The sequence below is a fragment of the Lates calcarifer genome, unplaced genomic scaffold, assembly GCF_001640805.2.
Source record: "Lates calcarifer isolate ASB-BC8 unplaced genomic scaffold, TLL_Latcal_v3 scaffold_36_77, whole genome shotgun sequence".
Classification (NCBI taxonomy): Eukaryota; Metazoa; Chordata; class Actinopteri; family Centropomidae; genus Lates; species Lates calcarifer.
In genome coordinates, this window is record NW_026118158.1 from 222863 (window position 1) to 248069 (window position 25207).

A 25207-nucleotide genomic window follows, 5' to 3' on the forward strand; every position below is an offset into this window, starting at 1 on the left:
GTGTGTTTTTCGAGTCTGACTGGGTCCCAGTCTGCTCCCAGTCTGAATCCTCCTCCAGTAAAGTTCCAGTTCTGGTCCCAGTATGTTCCTGACATGTTCCCAGTTTGTTCTGAGGTCATTGTATCCAGGTCAGAGGTCAGAGGTCACCTGGACTCCCCTGTTACCATGGTAACAAACTACAGCCCAGTATGACCTGCAGGTCTGTGGAGCCGCCTGGACAGGAAGTGAGGTCACAGCACAGACATCCAGAGGCTCATCCCAGAATGCACCTCTGTGTGCCGTCATTCATGATGTCATCACATCCTGCTGTGATCTCAACTCAAGAATGAATCTGACCTGAAACCAGGACAGGGTTAGACCAGATCCACCACAGACCAGGGTGACACAGGGAGGGTGGAGGAGGTGGAGGGGCTTTTTGAGGTGCCCCCCCCCCCCCCCCCCCCTTCTGACATCACAGATATGATGGAGGTCAGAGGTCAGAGGTCAGAGAGCTGGAGTCAATATGGAGGAGGGTGGAGGAGGTTCAGCTGCAGGTTTCCCACAGGAAACAAAAGAACTGATATTTATTATATTATATTCATTTATCAATACATTTTATTATTTCTTTTATTTCTTCTTCCTGTTTTTTATAATTATGAGTCATTTATCATTTATATTTTTATTGTCCTGGATCTGCGGTGAATTCAACACAAAGCTTCACTGAAGCTCAGAGATATTTAACAATAAAAACCTGAAACATTCATCTGTTTCTGATTCACTTCTGTTTGTCGATCAAATATTCATGAGTTTCATTATTGATCAGTTTTCATGAGGAAAAAAAAGGAGCGAAAACACCGAGAGGAGGAGGGGGGGCATCTTCATCATCATCATCCTCAGTGTGTGTGTGTGTGTGTGTGTGTGTGTGTGTGTGTGTTCTCTCTCCTCGGTCTCGCGCTGCCGTCGGACCGTTTTTCTCCGGTCTCCGCCTGAAGGTAAAAATTCGTCTTTAATCCACATTTCATCGTTAAAGCGTCTTTAACAGATTAAAGTTAAAGAGTCAGTAAAACTCGTTCAAACTGTTTCAGGTTGAATTAAATCAAGTTTCAGTCTCTTTGTTCAGATTGAATCTGGAGCCGCGTTCAGTACAAACTCCGTTTAATTCACCGGAGAACAGAAACATCAGAGTCTGACCGTTTGATTTGACTTCATTTGATTTGTTTCTATTTTATTCTATTGTTTCAAAGACACGCGAGACGTCACGGAGTCTGTTTTTAGTGAAAAACACCAGAAAAGACGTTTTTTTAAACCAGAGAAATAAAAACTGAAATCAACGAGAATCAGTTCAGTTCAAACAGTTTGAAATAAAAACACGGAGCAGGTTAAAACGTCTGATGTCAGTTTATTCAGAGAATAAACTGATTCAATATAAAACTCAGGTTTAAGTTTTAGATTAAAACATGTCTGAGAAGTTTTGCCTGTAAAGAGCTGATCAGAGACCAGTTCACAGTTTTACTGAATCCGTTTGATCCTCTATCTTTCAGCTTCTTAAGTTTTCAGATTTAAAGGATCTGAGAAGCTGGATCAGTTTTTGACTTTGTGAACCAAAGATTTAATGTTGCATCAGTTTTCTGTCGTTTCTTGAATACTTCAGTTTCTTAAACTGAGTTTTAGTGAAAGTAACTTTGATGAATTCAAAAATTCACAGTCAAACTGTTAAAACGCTCTGAGTTTGTTTCGTCCTCTAACATCTGATCTTAGATCAGTTTTCTTGGTTTGGTTTGAGTCTTTGACAGTTTGTGGTCTCTGCAGGATCATGTCCAGCAGTAGGACTCTCCCCGCTCCTCTTCAGGGTTATTACCTGACATGAAGGACTGAAGTTTGAGGTCTCAGCGCCCCCTGCTGGACTCCTGTTGCAGCTGCAGGCCATGGCTGAGCCCAGCTACTCCGACCTGATCGCCAAACACTACAACTACACTGGCAAGTTCCGCAAGACGGAGCAGGACTCAGGTCTGAAAGCCGACTCGGTGGTCTTCATCATCGTGTGCTGCTTCATCATCCTGGAGAACATCCTGGTCCTGACCACCATCTGGAGGACCAAGAAGTTCCACAAGCCCATGTACTACTTCATTGGGAACCTGGCGCTGTCTGACCTGCTGGCAGGTGTCGTCTACACTGCCAACATCCTGCTGTCGGGCGCCAACACCTACAAGCTGACGCCCACGCAGTGGTTCTTCAGGGAGGGCAGCATGTTCGTGGCACTGGCGGCGTCCGTTTTCAGCCTGCTCGCCATCGCCATCGAGCGCCACCTCACCATGCTGAAGATGAAGCTGCACAACAACGGCAACACCTGCCGCGTCTTCCTGCTCATCAGCACCGTGTGGATGATCGCGGCGGTGCTGGGAGGCCTCCCGGTGATGGGCTGGAACTGCATCGAGAGCATGATGCAGTGCTCCACCGTGCTGCCGCTCTACCACAAAACCTACATCCTGTTCTGCACCACCGTCTTCAGCATCATCCTCATGGCCATCGTGGTGCTGTACGCTCGGATCTATGTGCTGGTGCGCACTCGCAGCCGCAAACTCGTCTTCCGCAAAGTGTCCAACGGACGCGGCAACACTGGCGCCAACAGCAAGAGCTCGGAGAAGTCCTTGGCACTGCTGAAGACCGTCATCATCGTCCTGAGCTGCTTCATTGCCTGCTGGGCGCCGCTCTTCATCCTCCTGCTGTTGGACGTGGCCTGCGAGACGCTGAGTTGCCCCATCCTCTACAAGGCCGAGTGGTTCCTGGCACTCGCCGTCCTCAACTCTGCCATGAACCCGCTCATCTATACGCTGACCAGCAATGAGATGCGCCGCGCCTTCCTGAAGACGCTGCTGTGCTGCACCGCCTGCATTCGGCCCAACGCCAAGTTCACCGGGCCCATCGTGGGCGCCGAGTTCAGCCGCAGCAAGTCAGATAACTCCTCCCACCCCAACAAGGAGGAGGTGGAGTACTCACCGAGGGAGACGACGGTGGCGTCCTCGGGGAACGTCACCTCGTCGTCCTAAACGTTAGAACGCTTGGCCGTTAACAAGTCGTAGAGAGAGGATGTGTGAGGTCAGACGGAGAGTTTATGTTTGTACAGGAAACCGGTGTGAACGGCGCCAGATGGCGTCACCACAAACTGATCTGAACCTTCAGATGATCAGGACTCACAGCACTTATGGAGACTTTCAGACTGGTTAAACTGGGACCAGTGAACCCTCAGACAGAGGAGGTCATCAGAACGCATCAGCACACCTGCAGGAGGATCAGCTGGTTTAACTGGAGGATCTCTGCTCTAACATGCAGCTTGGAGCTTCAGGTTCAACGTGGATCACAGGTGGTCCAGGTTCATTCAGGACCTGAAGCAGGAGCGCCCATGAAAACTAAACGGACAGTTGAAGAATTGTAAAGGTTGTGGATCATTAACGTCCTGATCTGAGCTTCATAGAACGAGTTACTGATCCTCATAGAAGAAGAACCAGACTTTGTACTGACCCTCTAAGAACAACTAGAACCTGTAGTCTTAAATACACAGCTGTCAAATATTTAAGAAATACAAATTAATTCATGGAAATGTTTTGTTTCCTCCACCTCCTTTAAAAAAACACTTCACAGGTGAATTCAGAGCTCAGGTGATTTTCATAGATGCTGTTTTTCCTGTTAATGATTAAAATCCTCCAACATCTGGATGTTTTCAAACGAGAAGCAGCTTCTTCTCTGAGTTCAGGACCTTGTTAGAGATATCACAGCTCTGTATACGACCCTCCGTCCACATGTAAAGCTTCTCCCTGTCTTTGATGCTGGTTAATCTGCTCTCAAAAAGTATCTGAGTCGCAGCTGTGATCAGACCTGGTCCAGGTCGCTGAGCAAAGGAGCTTCAGTGGTTCCTTTCTTATCTCCTTTAGCAGAGGAGACACTGGAGCTTCCTCTAGGAAAGAAAATGAGATAAACCATCCCAGCAGCAGCTGTCAGTAACATTAATTACAAAGCCTAGCGTCAGCGCAATTTTCTTTTTTCCTGATGAATTCTTCCAGTGAAGACTTGGTGACTCGGTGTTAAGATGTAAAGACTGAACGTGTCTGAGGAACAACAGAACATGAAGCTGGAAACAGAAACCTTTTTTTAATGTTTATTTGAAGTTAAAATGTGAAAACTGCTTCACTCATGTTCTGAACTAAACTAAAAAACTGATCATTAATTGTCTGATGAGAAGCTCCTGGACTCTGAATTCACATGTTCCTCGTGATGTTTTTGTAAAAAGTTAACTGTGTAAAAGTAGAAACTGTTGGTCAGAATGTATTCTTTACTTCCTGTCTGTCATTGTCTGTAGTGACATCTGTGTAGTCGAATTCATTTATATCTGAAACCAGGAGGAAAAAACTTCATTTTGTTTGTCAGAGAAACGAAAAGATGTTTTTTCTCTTTGGGTTCGTTCAGTTGCGTCTCAGAGCTATGGAGGTTCACTGCTGCCAAAAATAAACCAATAAATGTGGAATAATAGATTAAATCCTCATTAATAACTCAGATACTTAATATTTCAAACTTATTAAATTAATATCCACATTGATTCTCAAAATTAAGGTTCAGAGTTCAGTCTTGGAAATTGTCTCATGTCGAGGTCCATTCAGTGACTGATCACATGGTCTTCATCAGAATATTTTAAAGTCATAAATGAAAGTTGAATCTCAGTTTTGAAGCTGATTAAAAGATCAGAAATCTTTAAACTGCTCAGAAAATATAAACATCTGCAGTTTCATGAAAACAGGTTCAACTCAGTCTGCTGAGGAAGGTCATGTGATACGACTGAAAGCTCCAGATTCACAAAACTGTCAAATACAACTGGACTGATGAGTTTTATCTCCCATTCAGAACTTCATAGAGAAATTTCATGTTTTAAGAATCCAATCATCAGCTTGTTGAATTTTGGCAGGAGTGAGCTTCCGTACAGATCAGATGCTGTTACCATGGAGACCACTCCCCGTCAATGATCTGATCGATTAATCCATTAATTTTCTGTGTTTGTTGTGGAAGCTCTGTGGGTCTGTCTGCACTGTTTAACTCCTGAATGTTTGTTAGACCTTAATAAAGAGACAAATAGAAACACGAGGTCTGTGTTTGAGAACAAACTGACGGCGTGAAGGTAAAACTGAAAATACAGAGGTTTCCTGGAAGAAACAGTGAAGTGGTCGATGGCTTTAGAGCTGCTGAAAAATACCTGGAAAACTCTGAATTAAATGGAAGAGGGAGCTGAAAGCTGTTCAAGTTTCAGTGAAGTCTACAGAGATAAAGCAGCAATAATACTACATGAAATTACTTTCTGAACACAGGACCTTCATACTTCCTCAGCCTCCTGGTCCTGGTCCTGGTCCTGGTCCTGACCTCTCTACCTGTAAAGACATGATGACAGGAAAAAGGAGAGAAACTGGACAAAGAGTGAAACACAAACTACAAAATAAAACAGAAACACAAGAAGATGAATAAACAGAAAACAGGAGAAAATAATGAATCTTAAAACTAAAGTGACTGAGGAGGAGGATCATCAACAGACAGTAAATATCTCTGTATTCAAATAATAAATAAGAGTATAAAACAATAATAATATAAAACACACTGAACATTAATCATCTGATTATAAACTCCATTACAGTCTGTTAAAGTCAGTTATTACAGGTTTGCTGAGCTCAGGAAATTAAAGAGAGCAAACCTGAGCAGGTGAGATCAGAGAACACCTGAGTGAGTTCAGACCTCTGATTCTATAGCAACACCTCATGTGAACCTGAAGTAGTGGAGTAAAAGTACTCTGCTGACGGCAGTGAACGCACCATGAACCATGAACCTCTGTCTGCTCTCATTACTGAGATACACTGATGCTGACCTCTGACCTCTGAGGGGGGGGGGGGTCTACAGGGACACATAAATATAAATAAAGGCTCTTCCTCTGATTGGATTCACAGCTGAAGGTCAGCTGACGACCTCAGGATCCAGACTGAGCTGGACTCTGTTTAAAGGAGCTACATGTCGCTACATCACTACCGTTAGCATTAGCAGCTGCCGTCGTTGTGTTTAACAGACTAGAGGTTAGAAAACGTCAGAGCAGCTACTTCCTGTCACGTTGGACTGAGACAGAGTGCTGACACACTATCAGAAAGTGATGGGACGGAGCTAGCTGGTTAGCATGCTAACTTCAAAGACAGAAGGAAAACACGGGTGCTGATTTCTACCTGTGGAGAAGCTGTTGGTGAGTAAATGAAAAAAGTTTGATGCTGAACTAAAAGTTTCTTCAGGCTGGTCAGTAAACAGCTGCTAATGCTGATGTTAGCGATGTAGCAAAAACGTACATATAGCTCCTTTAAATTCAGTGAGGAACGTTACAGATCATTCTCAAGATGAGTGTGATGTTTGACAGTTAAAATGCCGGAGGAGGTGAAGTCCTGGTCCTGGTCCCAGTTCTGGTCCTAGTTCTGGTGGATGGATTTTATAATGAGGCCTCAGTCTGACCTTTTTAATCCAGGATCCATCCATCAAAGTCGGGGTCACAGCAGAGGTCTGAGGCTCCTGGGAGTCCTGCTGATGAAAGAATAAAAGAGGAGTGAATGACAACATGAGGAGGAGGAGGAGGAGGGAGAGTAAAAGGAAAGATGAAGAGGAGGTGAAGAAGAGAAGGTGAAGGAGGAAAACAGAGGAAGAGAAGAAAAGAGAGAGGTTATGATAAGTAGAGGAATGAGAGGAAAGAAGGAAAAGATGAGGTGGTGAAGGAGGCAGAGGAGGAAAGGAAGGAAGTGGAAGGAAGGAGTGTGTGTTCTGAGTCGTGTGTGTGTGTGTGTGTGTGTGTGTGTGTGTGTGTGTGTGCTGCCCCCCTGTGGCCACATCAGGACGAGCAGACACAACATTTATTTCTTATTCTGAACAGATGATGAAATAAAGATGAGTTTAATCTCCTCCTCTCCTCTCCTCCTCCTCTCCTCTCCTCTCCTCTCCTCCTCCTCTCCTCTGCTCCACAGACTCTTATCACATGTAAACTAGTCTGATGTCCCTGTTTCACCCTCAGATCTGGTCTGTCCTGGTTCTGGTTCTGGTCCTGGTCCATGATCTGAGGGTCTGACGGAGTGGAGTTAGCTTCCTCCACGTTAACATCATTCAGCAAGTCGAATCCATTTTATTTGATATTGTTTTAGAGCAGAGAAACAGCAGACGAGTGTTTGGAGGCAGAGCTTCAGTTACAGTGATGAAATGAACAGAGAGGTGGGTGATGACTCGTCCTTTCAGCAGGTTAAACAGAGAGAGTAAACAGTGCTGGAGTTAATGTGTAAACCTGCAGGAGGTCAGGATCTGACCCGTTCTTCAGTCTGTCAGAGATCGTCTGGACCTCAGGAGGATCTGATGGATCTGGTTCAGCTCTTCACTCTGTCTGTGTGCTGTGAGTTCACTCTGATCGAACAGAGTTCAGTTTTCATTTGGTTCTGGTTCTTCAGATTCAGGAACCTCATCATGAGTTTCTGTTGACTTCCTGTTTGTCTCTGATTGGTTGACAGGCTGGACGGCAGCAGCCAGGTCGTACTGGTCAAGTGAGTGAATCTACAGCAGGTTGATGATCTGAGGTTCAGGCTGTGGACAGTGAAGGTCGCAGTTTGACCTCTGACCTCTGACCTGTGTCTTCTCTCTCTGCAGATAAACCCAGGATCATCATCGGCAGCCCAGAGATCATGGATGGGGAGTCGGTGGAGGTCTCCTGCACTGTGCCCATCGACTACACCGGAGGAGACTGTCGTCTGTTCAGAGGAGACTCTGACGTCCCGTTCAGAGTAATGACAGCTTTCAGCTACGTCTGCGTCTTCAACCTGTCCTCCCAGGTGCTGCTGGGAAACAAGCCGGTCGGCAGTAAGATCTTACTCAGGTGTGACTACGCGCTACAGAGCTACGTCTCCGTGTCCAGTGACGAGTGTGGAGTCATCGTCTCAGGTGGGAGAACCAGGACCTCTTTAGCCTAGCTTAGCACAAAGACTCAAACTCCACCCACTTCCTCACCTCCACACAACTGACCAATCACAGAGAGGCGTGGGTGGGGCTTTAAGACTGGATCAGTAGAACCCCTGATTTTCTGGAGGACTCGGTCTGAGGACCCTGTTTCTGTGTCGGTGGTCTCTCTTCAGGCAGCAGTCCCAGTCCCAGACTGTCAGTCAGCCGTCACTTCCTCTCACCTGACGACAGCGTGGAGGTCACCTGTTTCCCCCCGACCGCCTCCGTCTCCAGCTGTCACTTCTACAGAGATGAGGTCCACGTGGCACAGGGGTCCTGCAGCAGAAACCTGACAGGCCGGCAGCTCGCTGTCTGGGAACAACCGGTCCTGCTGCTCCGGGTCAACCTCACCTGCAGATACGACCCACACAGAGAGCTCTACATCCACTCTGAGCCCAGCAACCTCCACCTGCTGTTTGTAGTCGGTAAGGAACCAATCAGGTTTCAGCTGAGGCACAGCCAATCACAGTGAGTCTGTGTCGTACCTGGAGCCAATCACAGTGAGTCTGTGTCGTACCTGGAGCCAATCACAGTGAGTCTGTGTCGTACCTGGAGCCAATCACAGCCTAAAGTTTTATCAATAAAATCTCAGCTGATACACAATGATGTTTTCCTATAAGTTAATAACAAAATGATTCATTACTTTATTCTGTGCAATGAGTATTTGAAGTAAAACTGGTTCAGGCCTAAGTCCAGGTCCAGGTTCGGGTTCAGGTCCAGTTCAAACATGAACACAGACAAATCTAAAGACAGTTTCTGATTAATCAATAACAGACTGAGAAGATTAATTGATAATGAAAAGTGTAATTTACAGCCTGTGAAACACTTCCTGTACAGATGTTTCACAATAAAAGCCTCCCATGCAGCTAAAGGACAGAATTCCTCCTCTTTCTGGTGGACTTTCAATGTGACGTTGTGTGATGTTGTGTGACGTTGTGTGATGTTGTGTGTGACGTTGTGTGATGTTGTGTGATGTTGTGTGACGTTGTGTGACGCTGTGTGATGTTGTGTGATGTTGTGTGATGTTGTGTGATGTTATGTGACGCTGTGTGATGTTGTGTGATGTTATGTGACGCTGTGTGATGTTGTGTGATGTTGTGTGATGTTGTGTGATGTTATGTGACGCTGTGTGATGTTGTGTATGTTATGTGACGCTGTGTGATGTTGTGTGATGTTGTGTGTGTTGTGTGTGTTTGTGTGATGTTGTGTGATGTTGTTGTTGTGTGTGTTGTGTTGTGTGATGTTGTGTGATGTTGTGTGACTGTGTGATGTTGTGTGATGTTGTGTGATGTTGTGTGATGTTATGTGACGCTGTGTGACGCTGTGTGATGTTGTTTGCAGATGTGAGTGGAGTCACGTCGTCTGTCGACTGTAAAGTGTCGGTGAGTGACGATCAGCTGGAGACTCTGAGCAGCAGCTGGACGTCTGGAGGAGACGAACCCAGGGTCAAAGTTCAACTGACAAACAGCAGCCTGACGCTCAACCAGACCTGTAACTACACACAGTAATGTAACTACAGTAATGTAGTAACACAGACACACTAACAGATGGAGGCAGTGGTATTCCAGCAGCTCCTGGTTAAATCCCTGTTTTTGTCAGTGGAGTCTGGTAGAGATATATAGAGATGTTTTAAAAGGCCCAGGTTCAAAAATACTGGAGTAATGTTTTAACTACAGAAAGTCTGAAGTTCACTTAAATAAATGATCAGTAAAACATCTGAACAGTGTTTGTGTCTGATGAACAGGACGTCTGTGTGTTTCTGATATGAAGTAGAAGCACAGTACAAATACTACAGTGCAGTACTTCAGTACCGTCAGAGGAGTAATCTACTCCTGCAGCTGCAGTGACCGATTTACCTGAGTCTGAGTCCTCAGCTGAGACACAGGTAAGACAGAAAACACCTGGACAGGAAGTAAAGACACAAACAACACACCAGGAATACTTACCAAAATAAAACAGGAAGTGAAACACAACACTGAGGAAGGAGGGTCATATGGTCCAGAACGTCAAACATCCAAAACGCTCTGAGGAGCTGGAGGAGGAGAGAGCTGAGACTTTAAACTTTATTTATAACAGCAGGCAGACAAACTCAGTGGAACCATGTCTCTGCGCTCAGCTGTGATCATCAGTATAAATGAACTGGTCTTCATGGTGATCCTGACTGGATCTGGAGCTCAGCCAATCAGGAAGGATTTCATCAGTTTCTGAGTCTCAAACATCAAACAGGAGCTCTGTTGTTTCTGCTGCTGCTGCAAGGCATCATGGGACGTCATCCTCTCCTTTCCTTCGGTAAAGGAAGCTCCAGTGTCTCCTCTGCTGAAGGAGATCTGAAGGAGACCTGGACCAGATCAGGTCTGATCAGGTCTGAATCAGCTTCTTCTGTTCAAACACATGGAAATGAAGAGTAACAGGATGTGTTCAGGCGTCAGTGTCAGAGGAGGAAAAACAGGAGGCAGCGGTTCCATTAGTAATTACATATATATATCAATAATCAATAATAATAATCAACAATAATCATCATAATCATCATACTTTTATTTTAAATACAGACTTTCACATGTAACTGAGTATTTTTAGTGTGGTATTAGTTACTTTTACTAACGTACCTCCTCCTGTGTGTGTGTGTGTGTGTGTGTGTGTGTGTGTGTGTGAACTCCACTTTGCTAAACTCCAAGTGCCATCATGACCCCTCTCCTCCCAGGTGCATGCTGGGAGCTGGAGTGTTTAGAGCGGCCGTTGATCTGGCTCTCCTGCGGGAGCTGGACTACATTTCCCAGCATGCCCCGCGCGTTTTCTTCCTTCCCTCTCTCCTTCCTGCAGCCTCGGCCCTTCTGCCGTGAAAAAGGAAGATGAGAGTCAGCAGCAGTCCGCCGCCTCTGAACCAGTCCTGAACCCAGTCTGACTTCCAGCGGAATGGCGGCACAGTGGCTGCAGACGGACCGGAGCCCGAGCTCAGCTGCTGTTCTCCGGCCTTGAACTTGACGCGACCGCCGCTGGAGCCGCGGAGCTCCGGAGCCTGGAGGAGCAGCGGGTGGAGCTGCAGCCTGCCGGGCCGGGCCGAGCCGAGCCGAGCCGCCCTCTTCTCCCTCTCCTGCTAACGATGCTCAGCGAGCTGCAGGACTGAAGCCTCGACAGCACCGCACCCTGAAACCAGACCCGATCTCTCCCTGCCCCCCGCCCCTCTTCAGGTGAGAGTCATGCCGCACACCTGGAGGCTCACCTGGTCCCCTGGGTCAGACTGGCACGGATCTGGATCCGGTTTGTTTAAGCACCCAGCTGTCAGACTGCTGTGGTCTGGGTCTGATCTGGATCCGGGTCCTGCTGTCAGCCTGGAGCAGGTGACCTGGTTCTGTGATGCCTTCACTTTCACATGTTGACCGGTCTGAACCAGTTGAACCAGATTACAGAGTTTTAATGAGTCCCGGCGCAGACAGGTGAGCCCGACAGGTACAGCAGGTGTCACCACAACATCACTGAATCTGACAGGATCCAGGTGTGTCCTGTTGGTCCTGATCTGCCCCCCCCTCCAGTGTTCACCTGCTGGATCAGGACTCTGAACTGAGTGAGAATCAGGACTCTGAACGTTTTAAAGAAACTCAACAGAGAAACAGTCAGTGAACAAAATAACCAGCGAGAGTTTGTTAATTAATTAACAACCTGAAAAATATAAATTCAACGAGACCTTAAAGAGACAGAACAGATAGTAACAGGAGAGACTTCTTAATGTAAAATAATTTCTGTTGTCTGTGATAGAACTCGCCTCCTCTGATCTACAGCGCCCCCTGTGGGTCGACTCTGTCCACAGGCCACGCCCCTAATCTGTGATGTCACTGTCACCTTTAATAATCAGTGGCTGAGACACCTTTTTAACAGAAACTCCATCACAGATCCTGATAGAGTCTGATCCTGTACAGGTCTTGGTTTGACCCTGGTCTGGTCCTGATCCTGTCCTGTGGTTACAGTGTCCCTGCAGGCTGCAGCATGGAGCGCTCCGGCAGCATCCAGCTGGACATCCCGGACTTCAGTAACTCGGTTCTGACTCACCTGAACCAGCTGCGTGTTCAGGGCCGTCTCTGCGACATCGTGGTCAACGTTCAGGGCCAGAGCTTCCGTGCGCACAAGGTGGTCCTGGCCGCCAGCTCGCCGTACTTCCGGGACCACATGTCTCTGAGCCAGATGAGCACCGTGTCGCTGACGGTGATCCGAAACCCGTCGGTGTTCGAGCAGCTGCTGTCCTTCTGCTACACGGGTCGCCTCTGCCTGCAGCTTGCTGACATCATCAGCTACCTGACGGCCGCCAGCTTCCTGCAGATGCAGCACATCATTGACCGCTGCACCCAGATCCTGGAGGGCATCCACCTCAAGATCAGCCTGGCCGACCTGGACGAGGAGTCCAGGGAGGAGGAGGTGCGGGGCCCCAGGGGCATCAGGACCCTGGAGGCGGTGGTCCGAGGAGGGGGTCATCACGGTCTGCGGCTCCTCGGCCCACGAGGAGGTGCGGAGGCGTGTGAGGCGGTCAGCCCCACCGAGGAGCCGATCAGCCCACCGCCAACGGTGGAGCACAGTGGGCTGGAGGGGGCCACTGCTGCCAGCAGAGCCGGCAAAGAACCGATCCTTCGCATCAACCGGGCCGGTCAGTGGTACGTGGAGACGAGCAGTGACCCGGAGCGGACCGGCAGCGCAGAGGAGGGCGGCGGCGTAGATGGAGTCAGGATCAAGACGGAGAGGATGGAGGAGTGGATCGGAGCAGGTGAGCATCAGGAGGAGGGGGGCCCGGTGGAGGAGGGGACCACGGTGATGATTGACACGTCAGGACGCAGCACACTGGTGACGGGGCCAGTCGGGGCGTTGGGGACCCGGAGCGTCCAACCGTCCTCCAGCTTCAGCGAGACAGACAGGTGAGTGTCGTTCTGACAGAATTAACCGGATGCTTGATGACAGTGTGTGTTAATGAGTGTTTGTCCGTCAGGTTCAGTCCCACCGGCAGCGTGGTCGTCCTGGCAGAGCGTCAGAGAGCAAAGAGTGAATCTCCCAACAGGGCGGACGAACTGCGTCAGGCGAGCTCCCAGGTACCAGAGTCGTTTTATTCATACAGTCCAGTATTACTAATAACACATCTGTATCAGGGACTTGTCTGTGCAGTTGAGCCCTCCCAGAACAGTTCCCAGTCCCTCATTGGTGCAGATATTCAGAGACCCCTAGAGCCTCCTCAGGGACCTCTAGAAACTAGAGGACACATTTCTGTCAGAGTTTGAAAAATAGTGTTTCTAAACTCAGTCCTGGAAGAAATCCAGTTTGATTCAGTGTCCTGGTCCTGGGGTGTACTAACATTTGTTCTGCCTGTCAGGGGGAGGAGCATGCAGCATTTGATATGGGCGGCTACGAGGATTACCTGAGGGAGCAGGTAGGAGACCGCTGGTTCCGCTACAACCCCCGGCTCACCTGCATCTACTGCTGCAAGTCCTTCAACCAGAAAGGCAGCCTGGACCGCCACATGCGCCTGCACATGGGTATCACGCCGTTCGTCTGCCGAATCTGTGGGAAGAAGTACACCCGCAAAGACCAGCTTGAGTACCACATCCGCAAGCACACCGGCAACAAGCCCTTCCACTGCCACGTCTGTGGCAAGAGTTTCCCCTTCCAGGCCATCCTCAATCAGCACTTCCGCAAGAACCACCCGGGCTGCGCCCCCCAAGAGGCTCACAGCGCTTCCCCCGAGACCACCACCACCTCTGTCACGTCCAGGGGGGGTCCGAGTGATGAGGCCTCCCCCAGCCAGGAGGAGCCCGAGGGCGGAGGCAGCGGCGGGGGGAGCAGCAGCGGCGGGGGCCAGTACGGCGAAGGTCCCCAGGCCTCGGTCTCCACCACGGGGCCCGACTGACCCAGAGAGCCAGAGGTGGGTGGGGTCAAGGTCGGGGTGGGGGGAGACAGACGTGGATGGCCGGTCTGATCCCGGTGTACCTGAAGCCAACAGGATGCTGAACCCGCTGACATCAAAGCAGCGACAGAAAGGACACCTCAGAGTCCGAACTGAGATTTTTCCGCTTTAAACCGCATCTACCTTCACTAACCAAACCGAACAGATTAAGCTAAAATGAAGAAATGCCACACACTCCAACAACCTCATACACCACACAATGCAGTGGTTCTCGTTTGCCTCCGTCTAGTTTGTTATGTTACAGATTTCTAATTTTATATTTACAAGTATTACAGGTTCACAACGCAGCATCACAACAGTCTGTCTGGTGGAGACTTTGCCAAACTACTCAGTGCCAGTTTAACAGTTCAAATCCTACATATTTGCCTTGAGACAATCCAGAGCAGTCGGGTTAATAATAATAATCCTGCGCTCTTTAAGTGCCACAACGGCGTAAAAAGATTTAGTTGCACAAAAAGGTTCAATGAGGAAACTTGTTGAGTTCCAGTGTGATCAGAGTTTATAATCGTTCCCTGTGTTTTTTTTTTGTTTGGTCGAAACCCAAGGTAACATCTTCTAAAGATAAAGAATCAGCAAATCTTCAGTTGAGAAGTTAGAACCAGATGTTTGGTCTTTTTGCTTGAAAAGGACTTAAAACTACTGATGAGCAAAATAGTTCCCAAGTTCTGTCACTCCATAAACCGATTAATGTACCTGGTTACATTCAGTTACATAAATCTAATTGTTCTGAGCGTCTAAATCATTAAGTAGATCCCTGTTTTGTCACGTTATGAACTGGTGACGATGGGACATGTTCAGGAAGTGAAAAAAATTCATTCAAATATTTTCGTATAAATTGTCAGAATGTTACATTCTTATCAGTCAGTAAGAGAGTTTTAAATCAGGCTTTAATAACTTTTAGTTTACAGTCTGAGGGAAAGTCATCTTCAATCTGAAAAAGACATTTTATTGAAAAACATTTTAAATAATCTGTATGAAATGATCTAAACACAGAGCTTTCGTCTGTATCTCACTGTCTTCTTTAGTGAAAGGGACTTTCTCAGGTGTCAGTGTGTGACCTCAGTACAGGTCACATGATAATTAGTGGTTGCACCTGGAGGGACATCACAGCCATGTCCTTGTTCTTGGACGGTTTGCAGTGTCGAATCACGGCTGTTCAACAAACCCCAGAGGAAGGACATGAGATGCATTTGAAAGCTCCGAGTGCAGAGGAGAATAAATCTGTTCTCATGCAGTAAAAACTCTGATCACACTGGATTAATTGGTTAATTTGGCTGTAAAATGAGTTTAAATTCTAGATTAGTGTTTGAGTATCGTGGCAGTTGAACTCAGTTTTTAAGGATCTGGTAGATTAGAACGGACCATCTGGCAGCCTGTTACCTGAACAGACTCACAGCAGGAAAAACCTGGACGGCGTCCAGCCTCAGATAAGCTACACAGCTCAGTTACCTCTCATCACTACGCAATACAGCTGCTGCACTGCACAGCACAGCACCACCGGGGGGCGCTCTGATCCACTCACACAGAGATCTCCGTCAGTCTTCTCAGATATTTTTATAAACAAGCATGTCTTTATTGTTTTTTGTTTTTTTTTCTTGGACACTTTTTGCTCTGACAATGTGTGTGACGGAAGACAGAAGCTTCATGTCGGAGGAGGAAACAGAGTCGAGATCTGATCACTCCTGTCGCAGTTAATGTCGCATTAAACCTGCTGCACTCCACACCTGTCTCAGTTACAGAGAAAAACAGCTACAGATTAGAGCTGCACCAACGATTATTTTCATTTTCAATTAATCTGCAGATGATTTTTCAATTCATTGATCAGGGTATGAAATGATAGTAAACCATTAAATGACCGTCACAATGTCCTGTTTTGCCTGAAACTCAAATAGATTCAATTTGACACAGAAAAGCATCAAATCCTCGTGTTAGAGACGCTGCAAACAGCAAAATGAACATGACTAAACGAATATTAGATTATCAGAATAGTTGTGATTACATATTTGATTAATCGACTAACAATTGTTACATCTCTACTTTCAGACCAGTGGTAAAAACAGGAAAAGATAGTTATGCTAACGTTAGCTTGCAAGCTAACAGATGTTTCGCTGACTCATCACATACTAAACTGTTTTCAGTGGTTCAAAGATAACTACTGTTAGCATTGGGACCTTTTTTAAGCTGATGTGGACTCTTTAATATTAGCATTATTTTTCCTTTGATCACCCTATCGATTAATTGAACCATTGTCACTTCTAGTCCAGTCAGTCCAGTCAAACACACAGGAAAAGATAGCTATGCTAACATTAGTTTGCAAGCAAACAGATATTTTGCTAACTCATCATCTACTAAATTGTATTCAGTGGTTCACAGCTGAATATGTGGACTGAACATTAACATTCAATCATTACTAATGGATTAATGGACTAATCGTTTCAGCTCTAATAGTTTTATTAATATTGTCACTGTGACCTGCTACAGTTAAACACGCAGGACAGTTAATGCATCATTGACGACAGACTTGTGATCGGGTAGTGACAGAACGAGGAGCCAGACCCAGTCAGACCAGATGGATGTAGTAGCCAGGCCACGGAACTGGACTTTTAAAAAACCCTCCAGAGGTCAAAGTTCACCTGCTGGAGGGCGGGAGCATGTCAGACCACCTGGCAACCAAAGGAAAGATGGCGTGTCCACGTGGGCCCTCCGAAACGCCAAAACAACTAAAGCACTTATCAGACAGAGAGACGGGGTCCGAGACAGAAACTTTTTATAAAAACAGAACAATCTACACATATTATCAGACAAACATATTTAAACTACTAAGATGTTTTTTTTTGCATATGAATAATGTAAACAAAGCTAGAAGTTGAATTCAGATATGGTAGGTAGGCAGGTAGCACGCGGATCGGCTGTTACTGTTTTTCTACAGAGCTGTGAATCAGATTCTCAGTGGACGGTAAATTTTTTATGCAAGTGAAGCCAGCGGCTCTGTCCTCACGGCTGGCTGGACTAGAGTTTTCCTCCAGATCACACCGCCGCCGCCGCGCTCACTCTTCAGGCTAAACCAGGAACTATCAGGTATACAGACTCTTTTTTTCAGTGAATTGGACATTTACCTTTCCCTACGTAGCAGAACGCTAACGGCTAAACCTCAGTGCGAGAAGTAGAACTCACCTGTAAATAAACAACGGCAGCAGGTAAGAGACACCTGCGAGTCAGAGGACGACAAAACACACCAACCAGGGCTGGGCAATATGGAACAAATCAGTTTCATTATAAACACTCGACCTCTTTTTAACGTACCACGGTCTCAGAAAATACTTTCTTTGTGATTGGCTGGTCACTTTATCTCACCTGTCTGTTTCTGCTCACAAATCAGTGACAAACTAAATCATGAATCATTTTCTTCAGGCATTTAACAAGTAACACACAACATATTCAGTGACATCGCTGAGTTAAGTTGAACACAAATCTTCAGTTGAGCTGCAGCTATTGATTATTTCCATTATTGATCCATCAGTCAAACATGAGGAAACAGTCACTGTGATGTCATGTTGTTGCTTGTTTTGTCCAACAGTTCAAACCTCAGATATTTACTGTGACATAAAGCAAATCTGAAGCCAGACAACAGATTATGATAAAATAACATTAACTACAATTATTAAAACAGATTTTCTTGATCCACACAAAATCTGATATAATATTGGCATTATTTATGCTCCATATGAGGCAGCTGAAGAGTTTTCACACTAGGACTAAAATGTTATTTAATATTTAAAGTTGAGGTGTTCATTCATTAAAAACGTTAATACTTTCAGTTTTATAAAAACAGGTTTTATTGTCAGACTTAAATAAACTGATCTAATAAATTAGGAAACTGGACTTTAACTTTGGCAGCCATTGATCTCTGAAGGGTTTCATTATTTTGTCATGTATGGATTAAACTCCTCTTTTTAAACCGGTCTGAACCGGTCCAGACTCCACACCTGTTTTACAGACAGTAAATCGTATAACTGCAGATGAGAATGAATTTAACTGATGTTATTGGCTTAATGTTCTGTATAGAAGAAAAGTTTAAATCATTATTACATCTGACAGATGGTTGACTATTTCACATCTCGTTATTAGTGAGCTAACGTGAGCTAACTTAAGCTAACGTGAGCTAACTTAAGCTAACGTGCCCTAACTTAACTAACGTGACCTAACTTAAGCTAACGTGAGCTAACTTAAGCTAACGTAACCTAACTTAAGCTAACGTCAGTAATAACATTAGCACAGTCGTTAGTAAGCTAATATTAGTAGCTCATCTCTACCAGTTGTTTGTTGGGCAGCTTGTGAACTTCCAGATTGTTGAGATTTTTAATATATCAAGGCTGAGTTTAAACTGAAGATCCTGTTTGAACCAGGTCCTGGTTTCAGACCAGGTCAGACTGGTTCAGACGGTGGCGGGTCAGTTTACAGTTTTCTTTAATTTATCAGAGAAAGAATTCAGAGTCAGTAACACCAGGAATCAGGAGTCCGACATTGAAAGCTCGAAATGTTGATGCACATTAAATAATGTTCTCTGTAAATCAGAGCGTTGAGATATTTCAGCTGCCTTATGTGTCAGTTCAAACACCTGTAAACTACACTGACAAACAAGAAGAGTGAACATGTTTATGTCTTTACATATATTATAAGAGATGCTGGTAAAATCTGGCTCAGTCTTTGTTTTGTCATTTTGCAAAGAGGAACATGATGAAGGTTTGGACATGTTGCCCAGCTCCAACACAAACAGCTCGTCCAGCAGAAACTCCAGGAATTAACAGACTAAACTGTCAGCAGATAATTACTCAGTTATAACTCTAATTATCTGTAATTAGTCAGTTATGAAGATAGAAACAGTTGCCTGTTACACGTTTGAATCTCCTTTCATATTGCTATAAAGGTTTTTTTTGAGTGCTGATCAAATGAAGTAAGAAACTAAATTGACCTCAGCTGTTGTCGACGTCTGTCTTCATTTTCATAAACATTTTCTAGACAAAACAAGTTCACATCAGGAGAATGATAAACTATACCGGTCTGAACTGGTCCTCATCCTCTCTGCACTGAGGTGTAGTGATCATCAAGGACTCGTTACTTTCAGTGAACACATCATTTCAAGCCAGTTAAAGTCAGGAAAAAGCTGCTTCCAGAACAGCTGGTCCGGTCTGGTCCGGTCCGAGGAATCTGTAAAAAAGGAAAAGTTGGATCAGAGTTGATCTGACTCTGGTTGATCCATCATGTTGAACCAGAGTTATTTTTTACTGTGAACCCAAGTGTCATTTTTTATATCGTCAGATTTTCAGTTGTCACTTTTTATTTGTAATAATTCAGAATAATGTTTGAACAGGAGCAGAAATTCTTCAGTCTGTGGTGCTCGTTCTATATTTACAGTGTAAATCTGCTCCACTTTGAAAAGTGATAAGTCTGTTTTTTGGTAGAAAAACACAATAACAAATCATGTATGGAAGTGTCCAGAGCATCAACAGGTGAACCAGATAAATGATAGAAGCACCTTGGATGATACATTCAATGCTTTTAATTAAGAAAGTGATGATGAAAATCCAGTCAGAGTCAAGAGGCTTTTAGCCAGTTAATATATAACCAGATAAATGTTTGGTATTTGGGAATATTCAGATCACCATGAAAATATAAAATGATGGTTTGAACAACCAGAGTTAGTAAAGACAGAAACTCACTGCTCAGGATCCGACTTCTCCTCTTCAATGTTTCCTCAGTTCAGTTTAGATCCAGTTTAACCTTCAGTCAAACTGTGAAAACAGCCCAACCTCATCATCTTCATCCTCCGGTCTTCATCGTGTCTTTGAGTCAGTCGAGGCTCCACTTCCTCTGATCGACTCAGTTTGCTTTACAACAAACGCCAAACGTGGGTTTCATGTTTCTTGAGTCTTTTTATTTTTTACTTTTTACTGTGTGAATCAAATGTTTAGTATATGAATATCCAGTAACCTTGACCACAACATGCCTAATTATAAATCAAATCATTTAGATATATTCACTTAATGAGATTACTCTTTACTGTTGATTCCTCAAAGTATATCCTAATATATCGAAGCAGAAAATGAGTCAAAGAAAAAAATGGAATTTAGTAAATTAACTTTTAATACTGTACATTTTTTTTAAAGAGGAGGTACTTAACATGTTCTGTAGTAGACGAATCTGAAAGGTTTTATGTGAAGATCTTTTATGTTGCATGTCTTTGTTGCTAAAAGATGTTGGTGGAGGGGGGTGGAGGGGTGTGAGGCCAAAGGTTGATTATAGTTTAGAAAAATGTGAAGAAGCTTCTTTCACTATGACCACTAGATCACTCACAGGTCGCATCTCCTTCAAAGGAAATAAAGCACTTTAAGTGTCAAACTGCAGCCACTCGCCTCTTTCTTTACCAACAGCAAACACCGGGGTACTCGTACCCAGAGAGTATGTCAAAAGAAGAGCAAACAAAAATCAAGATCAAACAAAGATAGCTACACTGATTCAGCTTTAACACCTGAACACTACACAATATCACTGAAGACCAGAGCAATCAGTTAGCTAAAAGAAATAGAGATAAATGGTCAAAATTGTTGGCTCTAAGTAGTGGAGATAAACAGCTGAAATCGTTAGCTAAAAGTGGCACAGATCGCTAGTTAAAAGTATTGTAGGTAAACAGTTAGCTAAATCGTTAGCTAATGGTATCTGAGATAAAAGGTTGAAATTATTGGCTGAAAGTAACGTAGATAAGCTCTGGACACGGTTAGCTGTAAGTAGTGGAGATAATCTTTCACTCCAAGATAACAGCGACACTTCAGTTGTATTTAAAAATGTGTAATTTTTCTGCTATAGAAATGAAATGTATTTACTCATTATTTATCTGAATTAGTCTTTAGTGTCCAGTAACCACATGTCCAAATCCACCAGAACTGAAATCTGACAGGATAATAACTTCATGCAGTTTATCTGTGCAGTTCATCTTAAAGCAGTGTTGACATTTTTATGTTGTCATACAACATCACAATATTTGCTGAGTTGTTACAAAGGAAAATGTTGATTTAGTTTTTCGGATTTTTATATTTTGAGCTTGTTTTAAAGCAACAGCTCAGCGCCTGTTGGACAGTTTTTATTGGACGCAGGGATCGGCCACTCGGCCAAAGAACAGCAGCGTGTTGATGGTCGACTCTCTGATGAGCAGCAGGAACGGTCGGGAGGCGTCGAAAACCTCACGGTTCAAGTTGATGGAGCGTCCGATTGCCACCACGGCCGTAGATGCCGCCGCCTCGCTGCCCACCTCGTTCACCTGGAAACCAGAACACAGGTTCAACTGGATCCTGTTCTGCAGTCTGGGCTGATTCTGGATCAGGGCTATAGAGATGTTCTTGGTGGTTTTCTGTGAACTTGGTAGTTGTAGTACCTGATTATTCTGGGGATGGGAGGGAACCGACTACTTTTAGGACAACATATTTCTGTGGATTATGGGTAATCTTTTCCGCCTCTTGTGGACCTGATGAACTGTGGATTTGGAAAGCCCTCAGACTTCCCAGGAACGCACCATGCGACGAGGTCTAGATGTTTGGATTCAGCCTCAACTCTCCTGATCTCGATCCACACAGGTGACCATTCACCTGACTATGTAAACCAATTGGTGAGCAGCACTATCTGACTTACCTCCAGGAAAGCTTTATGGTAGGCATCTGAGATGTGGAGACCATCATTGTCATCCTCCAACAACCCTGAAACAAACACAAAGATCAGACAGGTGACTGACAGGTGAAGCTCACCTGTCTCTCCAAATTGCAGCAGGAATTTCTCTTCTTCTCCTGAGATGTTTTAGTTAGTGTTTCAGTTCATCAAACCCACTTTCACATGTAGATTAAAGGTAAACATCTACCCATCTACTGCATTACTCAGATGTAATGCAGTCTGATCTGGATCTGGACTCACCTGGCAGGCTGGCCCTCTCAGAGCTGAACAGGTCGGTCAGTCCCATGGCCTGCAGCTTCTCCTTCAGACTGAAACTGTCCTCCACCCTAAACCGGGGGATGTGGACAGAGACCGTGGTTTCCTTCAACTCGTTCAACCAGCCGTTCAGTCTCGTCAGGTCCAGACTCTCCTCCACCTCGACGCACACAAACAAAAATGTTAAAGTCAAAAGACGAAAGGTCGAGAGGTCTAACCCAAGACCATCGCTCAGGTGATGGTCACAGATGATCAGGATTACCTGGCTGAGCGGGGTGCCTCTGCTCGGCAGGATGATCACCATGGTGATGTCGTCTCCGCGGTACGGCATTTCCAGCAGCTGGACATGGTCGTTGAGGAAGTGCTTGTACCTGAACTTGTTCTCCTGGTACATCATGGCGACCGGGCAGCGGCGACTGTCGCTGATGTCGAAGTACGAGGCCTGGATGTTATCTTCATCGAACTTGTTCTTCCACTGACCCTGAAACGCAGAAACAACAGAACTGTACGTCAACACTCAGAGGAACAGACGACCTCCAGATTTATATTTATATTTATTTATATGGAGGGAAATATTTCCCTCCATCAGGTTTCTAAGACCATTTAGCAGAAGTTTCATTTTCATTTTCATAAAAGAGATTCTCTTTCCTGTCAAACCTCTGGGACCAGAATCAGGCTGAACCTCAGATTTTACTTTTAATACTCGTATTCTAATACTCAGAGTAACTTTAGGTGATATTACCTCAGTACTTTTACTGACTGGTTCAGAAGACAAACCATTAGAGTATTAACATATCACACACTATATGATTATCTCCGACTGAACCAGACTGGAACAGACCTGGTCCGACCCGGTCCAGTCCAGTCGTATTCATCATCAGTCTCTAGAGCCACAAAGAACAGGTCCTAATAGGATCCAGTTCTGGAGGTGTGGTATGTGGTGGTACCTTGAAGTAGATGGTATTGACGAGGACCAGGATGGTATTGGAGTCCAGTGCCCCTGCTGGCAGCGTGTGCTGGATCCGGTTCTCAGTCTTGTTGGATATCCAGTTGTTGATGGTGACCCGGGCGCTCTCTGGGTTCTCCTGCAGAACAGAACCAGGATTATCGGGGTGACTGGGCTGAGAGTGTACAGACGTGTTGGAGGAGCCGTTACCTTGAAGTTGAGCGGCTGCAGTTTGGCTCCGTAAACCATCTCACTGATGTTCTGATACGTCTCGTTAAAGATCAAAGACTTGTCTCCAAACAGCCGGTTGGCGGACATCAGCACTGTGGTCTTGTCCTTCTTCCGGTACAGACGACAGTTCAGTTTGGCGAAGAAGAAGTGGACCTGATCGGACGTCTTCTCTTTAATGGTGTCGAACTCAAACACCTGCAGGGCGACGAGGACAGAAAGACAACGACACCGGGTTCAGGTTCAGGTAGAAGATTCAGTTAAACTGCCTGTCTGTACCTGGTCTCTCTCGAGTCCTGATCTGGGACCTTCCTGACCTCTGATAAAACCTGTCTTGTTACTTCTGTGTTTCCTCTCTGACCTTCATGATCTGCTGCAGCGTCTGGCCACAGGCTCCCAGTTTGGTCATGGCGAAGGCGGTGGAGACGCTGATGGGGGACATGAAGATGTTGGACTCGGGGGTCTTGTTGAGGGCCAGCTGTTTGTACAGCGACAGGGCGAAGCGGCTGTTGGCCTTCGACAGCTCCCACACTCTGGGGTTGGTGGCCTCAGGAACCGGCTCAGGCTCCGGGGTCGGGCCTTCCTCTGGGTCAGGACTCCGGTAGATGCAGCGCGGCTCCAGGGGGAGGTCTTTGGGTTTAGCAGTGCAGATGTCCGGATGGTCGGACAGAGAGACAAACGGCAGGAATGCCAGAACTAACAGCCAATCAGCAGCCCTCATCCTGGAGAGACAGATTCATGAGTAATCAGACTGAGATCAGGAAGCCTTTATCAATAAAATCAAACGCTAAATTGTCAAGTAGGTTCTCAGTCATCCAGCTCATGGTTGTCCTTTTAGGTCCCTTGAAGACATATTATACAAGTAGTTCCAACCAAGCAATCTGATTGGTCAACAAGACATTTAGAATGTGCTCAAATCAGCATGACAGCACGCCTCACTCATCACTAAAATATCACTGCCCCATATACATTTTACTGTTTTTAGTAATAGTTGTATAATCGCAGTGTTACACTCGAGGGTGTGCTTTAACGTCATTTGAGCACGACAGTGATGTGGTCAGGACCGAGGCGCTAACCCTAACCCTCTCAGTTAATATTGCTTAAATGACACACACGCACCTACACAACAACAAACACTGACACTCTGCCGTCATCAGCTGTTACACCCCCTGATCAATATTTTAACTTTTCTGACATTATCACATATTTTCAGATCGTTTCTATATTTTAAGATCATTTTGATATTTTCAAATTGTTCTTCTGTGTGAATGAAGTCGAACATGTTCCTGCAGGTCACAGAAATACTGTCAGATATTATTTATATATCTACATATTCCACTGTTAATCTGACTTTTTACTTACTTTACATATTTGATCCAAACATCAATAAAGATAATTACATTGAAAATGTACTTATTTGTTGTTTTTGCCTCAGACTGATCCTTAATGAACAATGAGATTAAACTCAGAATCAATAAATGATTCCTGACAAAAGAAACAGAAGTAAAAATAAAAACTTGTTTTTACTCGGAGGTTAAACTCAGATTTTTCTGTGCAGCTGTAATTACTGTTTCTTACAGATTTAAACCTGCCGACAGATGACTCTTTAAAATACTTTTATATTTTCACCATGAGACAGAAAAAGGAGAAAAACAAAGTTTTTCCTTCAGCTTCAAACAGGAAACAACTGAAACCAGCTGTTCCCTGAAATAAAGACAGGTTATTAAAGTATGAGACGTTACCTGAGCAGGTGGACACAGACGAGTGTTCAGACAGAGTTAGAGCTGAACTGAGGTCAGTGTCCTGCAGAGCGCAGACGCTGCAACTCGACCTTTGAGACATCGATCGTCTGTTCGTCAACAGTCAGAGTTCATACCAGGAAACATCTGGACACAAACACTGTGAACTCACCCTCACCGATCACTGATCAATAACTGACACAGCTGCAGGAGCCACATCTGACCAGCAGGGGGCACCAACAACTTGATGCCAGTCCAGGCTGATCCTGGACTCAGGGTCTGAAGGGGTTCCTAATATTTTGTTCTCTGTTTATATTGATCGATGATTGATGATCAATAAGCACAGGCTCAGTATCAGAATCA

General features: G+C 45.2%; 4 protein-coding genes across 5 annotated transcripts; 3 read left to right on the top strand and 1 right to left on the bottom strand.

Annotated features, from left to right (window-relative positions):
* Nucleotides 1-889: 889 nt before the first annotated feature.
* Nucleotides 890-5104, top strand: s1pr1 (sphingosine-1-phosphate receptor 1). Its single transcript, XM_018662659.2, has 2 exons — nucleotides 890-971; nucleotides 1789-5104. The coding sequence occupies exon 2, from the start codon at nucleotides 1905-1907 to the stop codon at nucleotides 3024-3026; it is 1122 nt and encodes a 373-aa protein (XP_018518175.1). The 5' UTR covers nucleotides 890-971; nucleotides 1789-1904; the 3' UTR covers nucleotides 3027-5104.
* A 2023-nt stretch (nucleotides 5105-7127) lies between these two features.
* On the top strand, nucleotides 7128-9736 carry LOC108874211 (uncharacterized). The gene is made up of 5 exons (XM_018662677.2): nucleotides 7128-7420; nucleotides 7536-7568; nucleotides 7672-7962; nucleotides 8154-8444; nucleotides 9361-9736. The coding sequence occupies exons 1-5, from the start codon at nucleotides 7306-7308 to the stop codon at nucleotides 9525-9527; spliced, it is 897 nt and encodes a 298-aa protein (XP_018518193.1). The 5' UTR covers nucleotides 7128-7305; the 3' UTR covers nucleotides 9528-9736.
* A 136-nt stretch (nucleotides 9737-9872) lies between these two features.
* On the top strand, nucleotides 9873-20356 carry zbtb37 (zinc finger and BTB domain containing 37). 2 transcript variants are annotated; one of them, XM_018662695.2, is made up of 4 exons: nucleotides 9873-11207; nucleotides 11934-12917; nucleotides 12989-13088; nucleotides 13367-20356. In XM_018662695.2, the coding sequence occupies exons 2-4, from the start codon at nucleotides 12001-12003 to the stop codon at nucleotides 13898-13900; spliced, it is 1551 nt and encodes a 516-aa protein (XP_018518211.1). In that variant the 5' UTR covers nucleotides 9873-11207; nucleotides 11934-12000; the 3' UTR covers nucleotides 13901-20356. The 2 variants fall into 2 exon arrangements, with proteins under 2 accessions (XP_018518211.1, XP_018518205.1); XM_018662689.2 differs by having other exon boundaries at nucleotides 11982-12917.
* On the bottom strand, nucleotides 20079-24995 carry serpinc1 (serpin peptidase inhibitor, clade C (antithrombin), member 1). Its single transcript, XM_018662705.2, has 8 exons — nucleotides 24848-24995; nucleotides 23467-23827; nucleotides 23088-23303; nucleotides 22879-23016; nucleotides 22194-22412; nucleotides 21917-22091; nucleotides 21641-21705; nucleotides 20079-21272 (listed from the first exon to the last, which is right to left on the bottom strand). Exons 2-8 carry the CDS (start codon nucleotides 23824-23826, stop codon nucleotides 21096-21098), a joined length of 1350 nt encoding a protein of 449 aa, XP_018518221.1. The 5' UTR covers nucleotide 23827; nucleotides 24848-24995; the 3' UTR covers nucleotides 20079-21095.
* Between the last annotated feature and the right edge of the window lie 212 nt (nucleotides 24996-25207).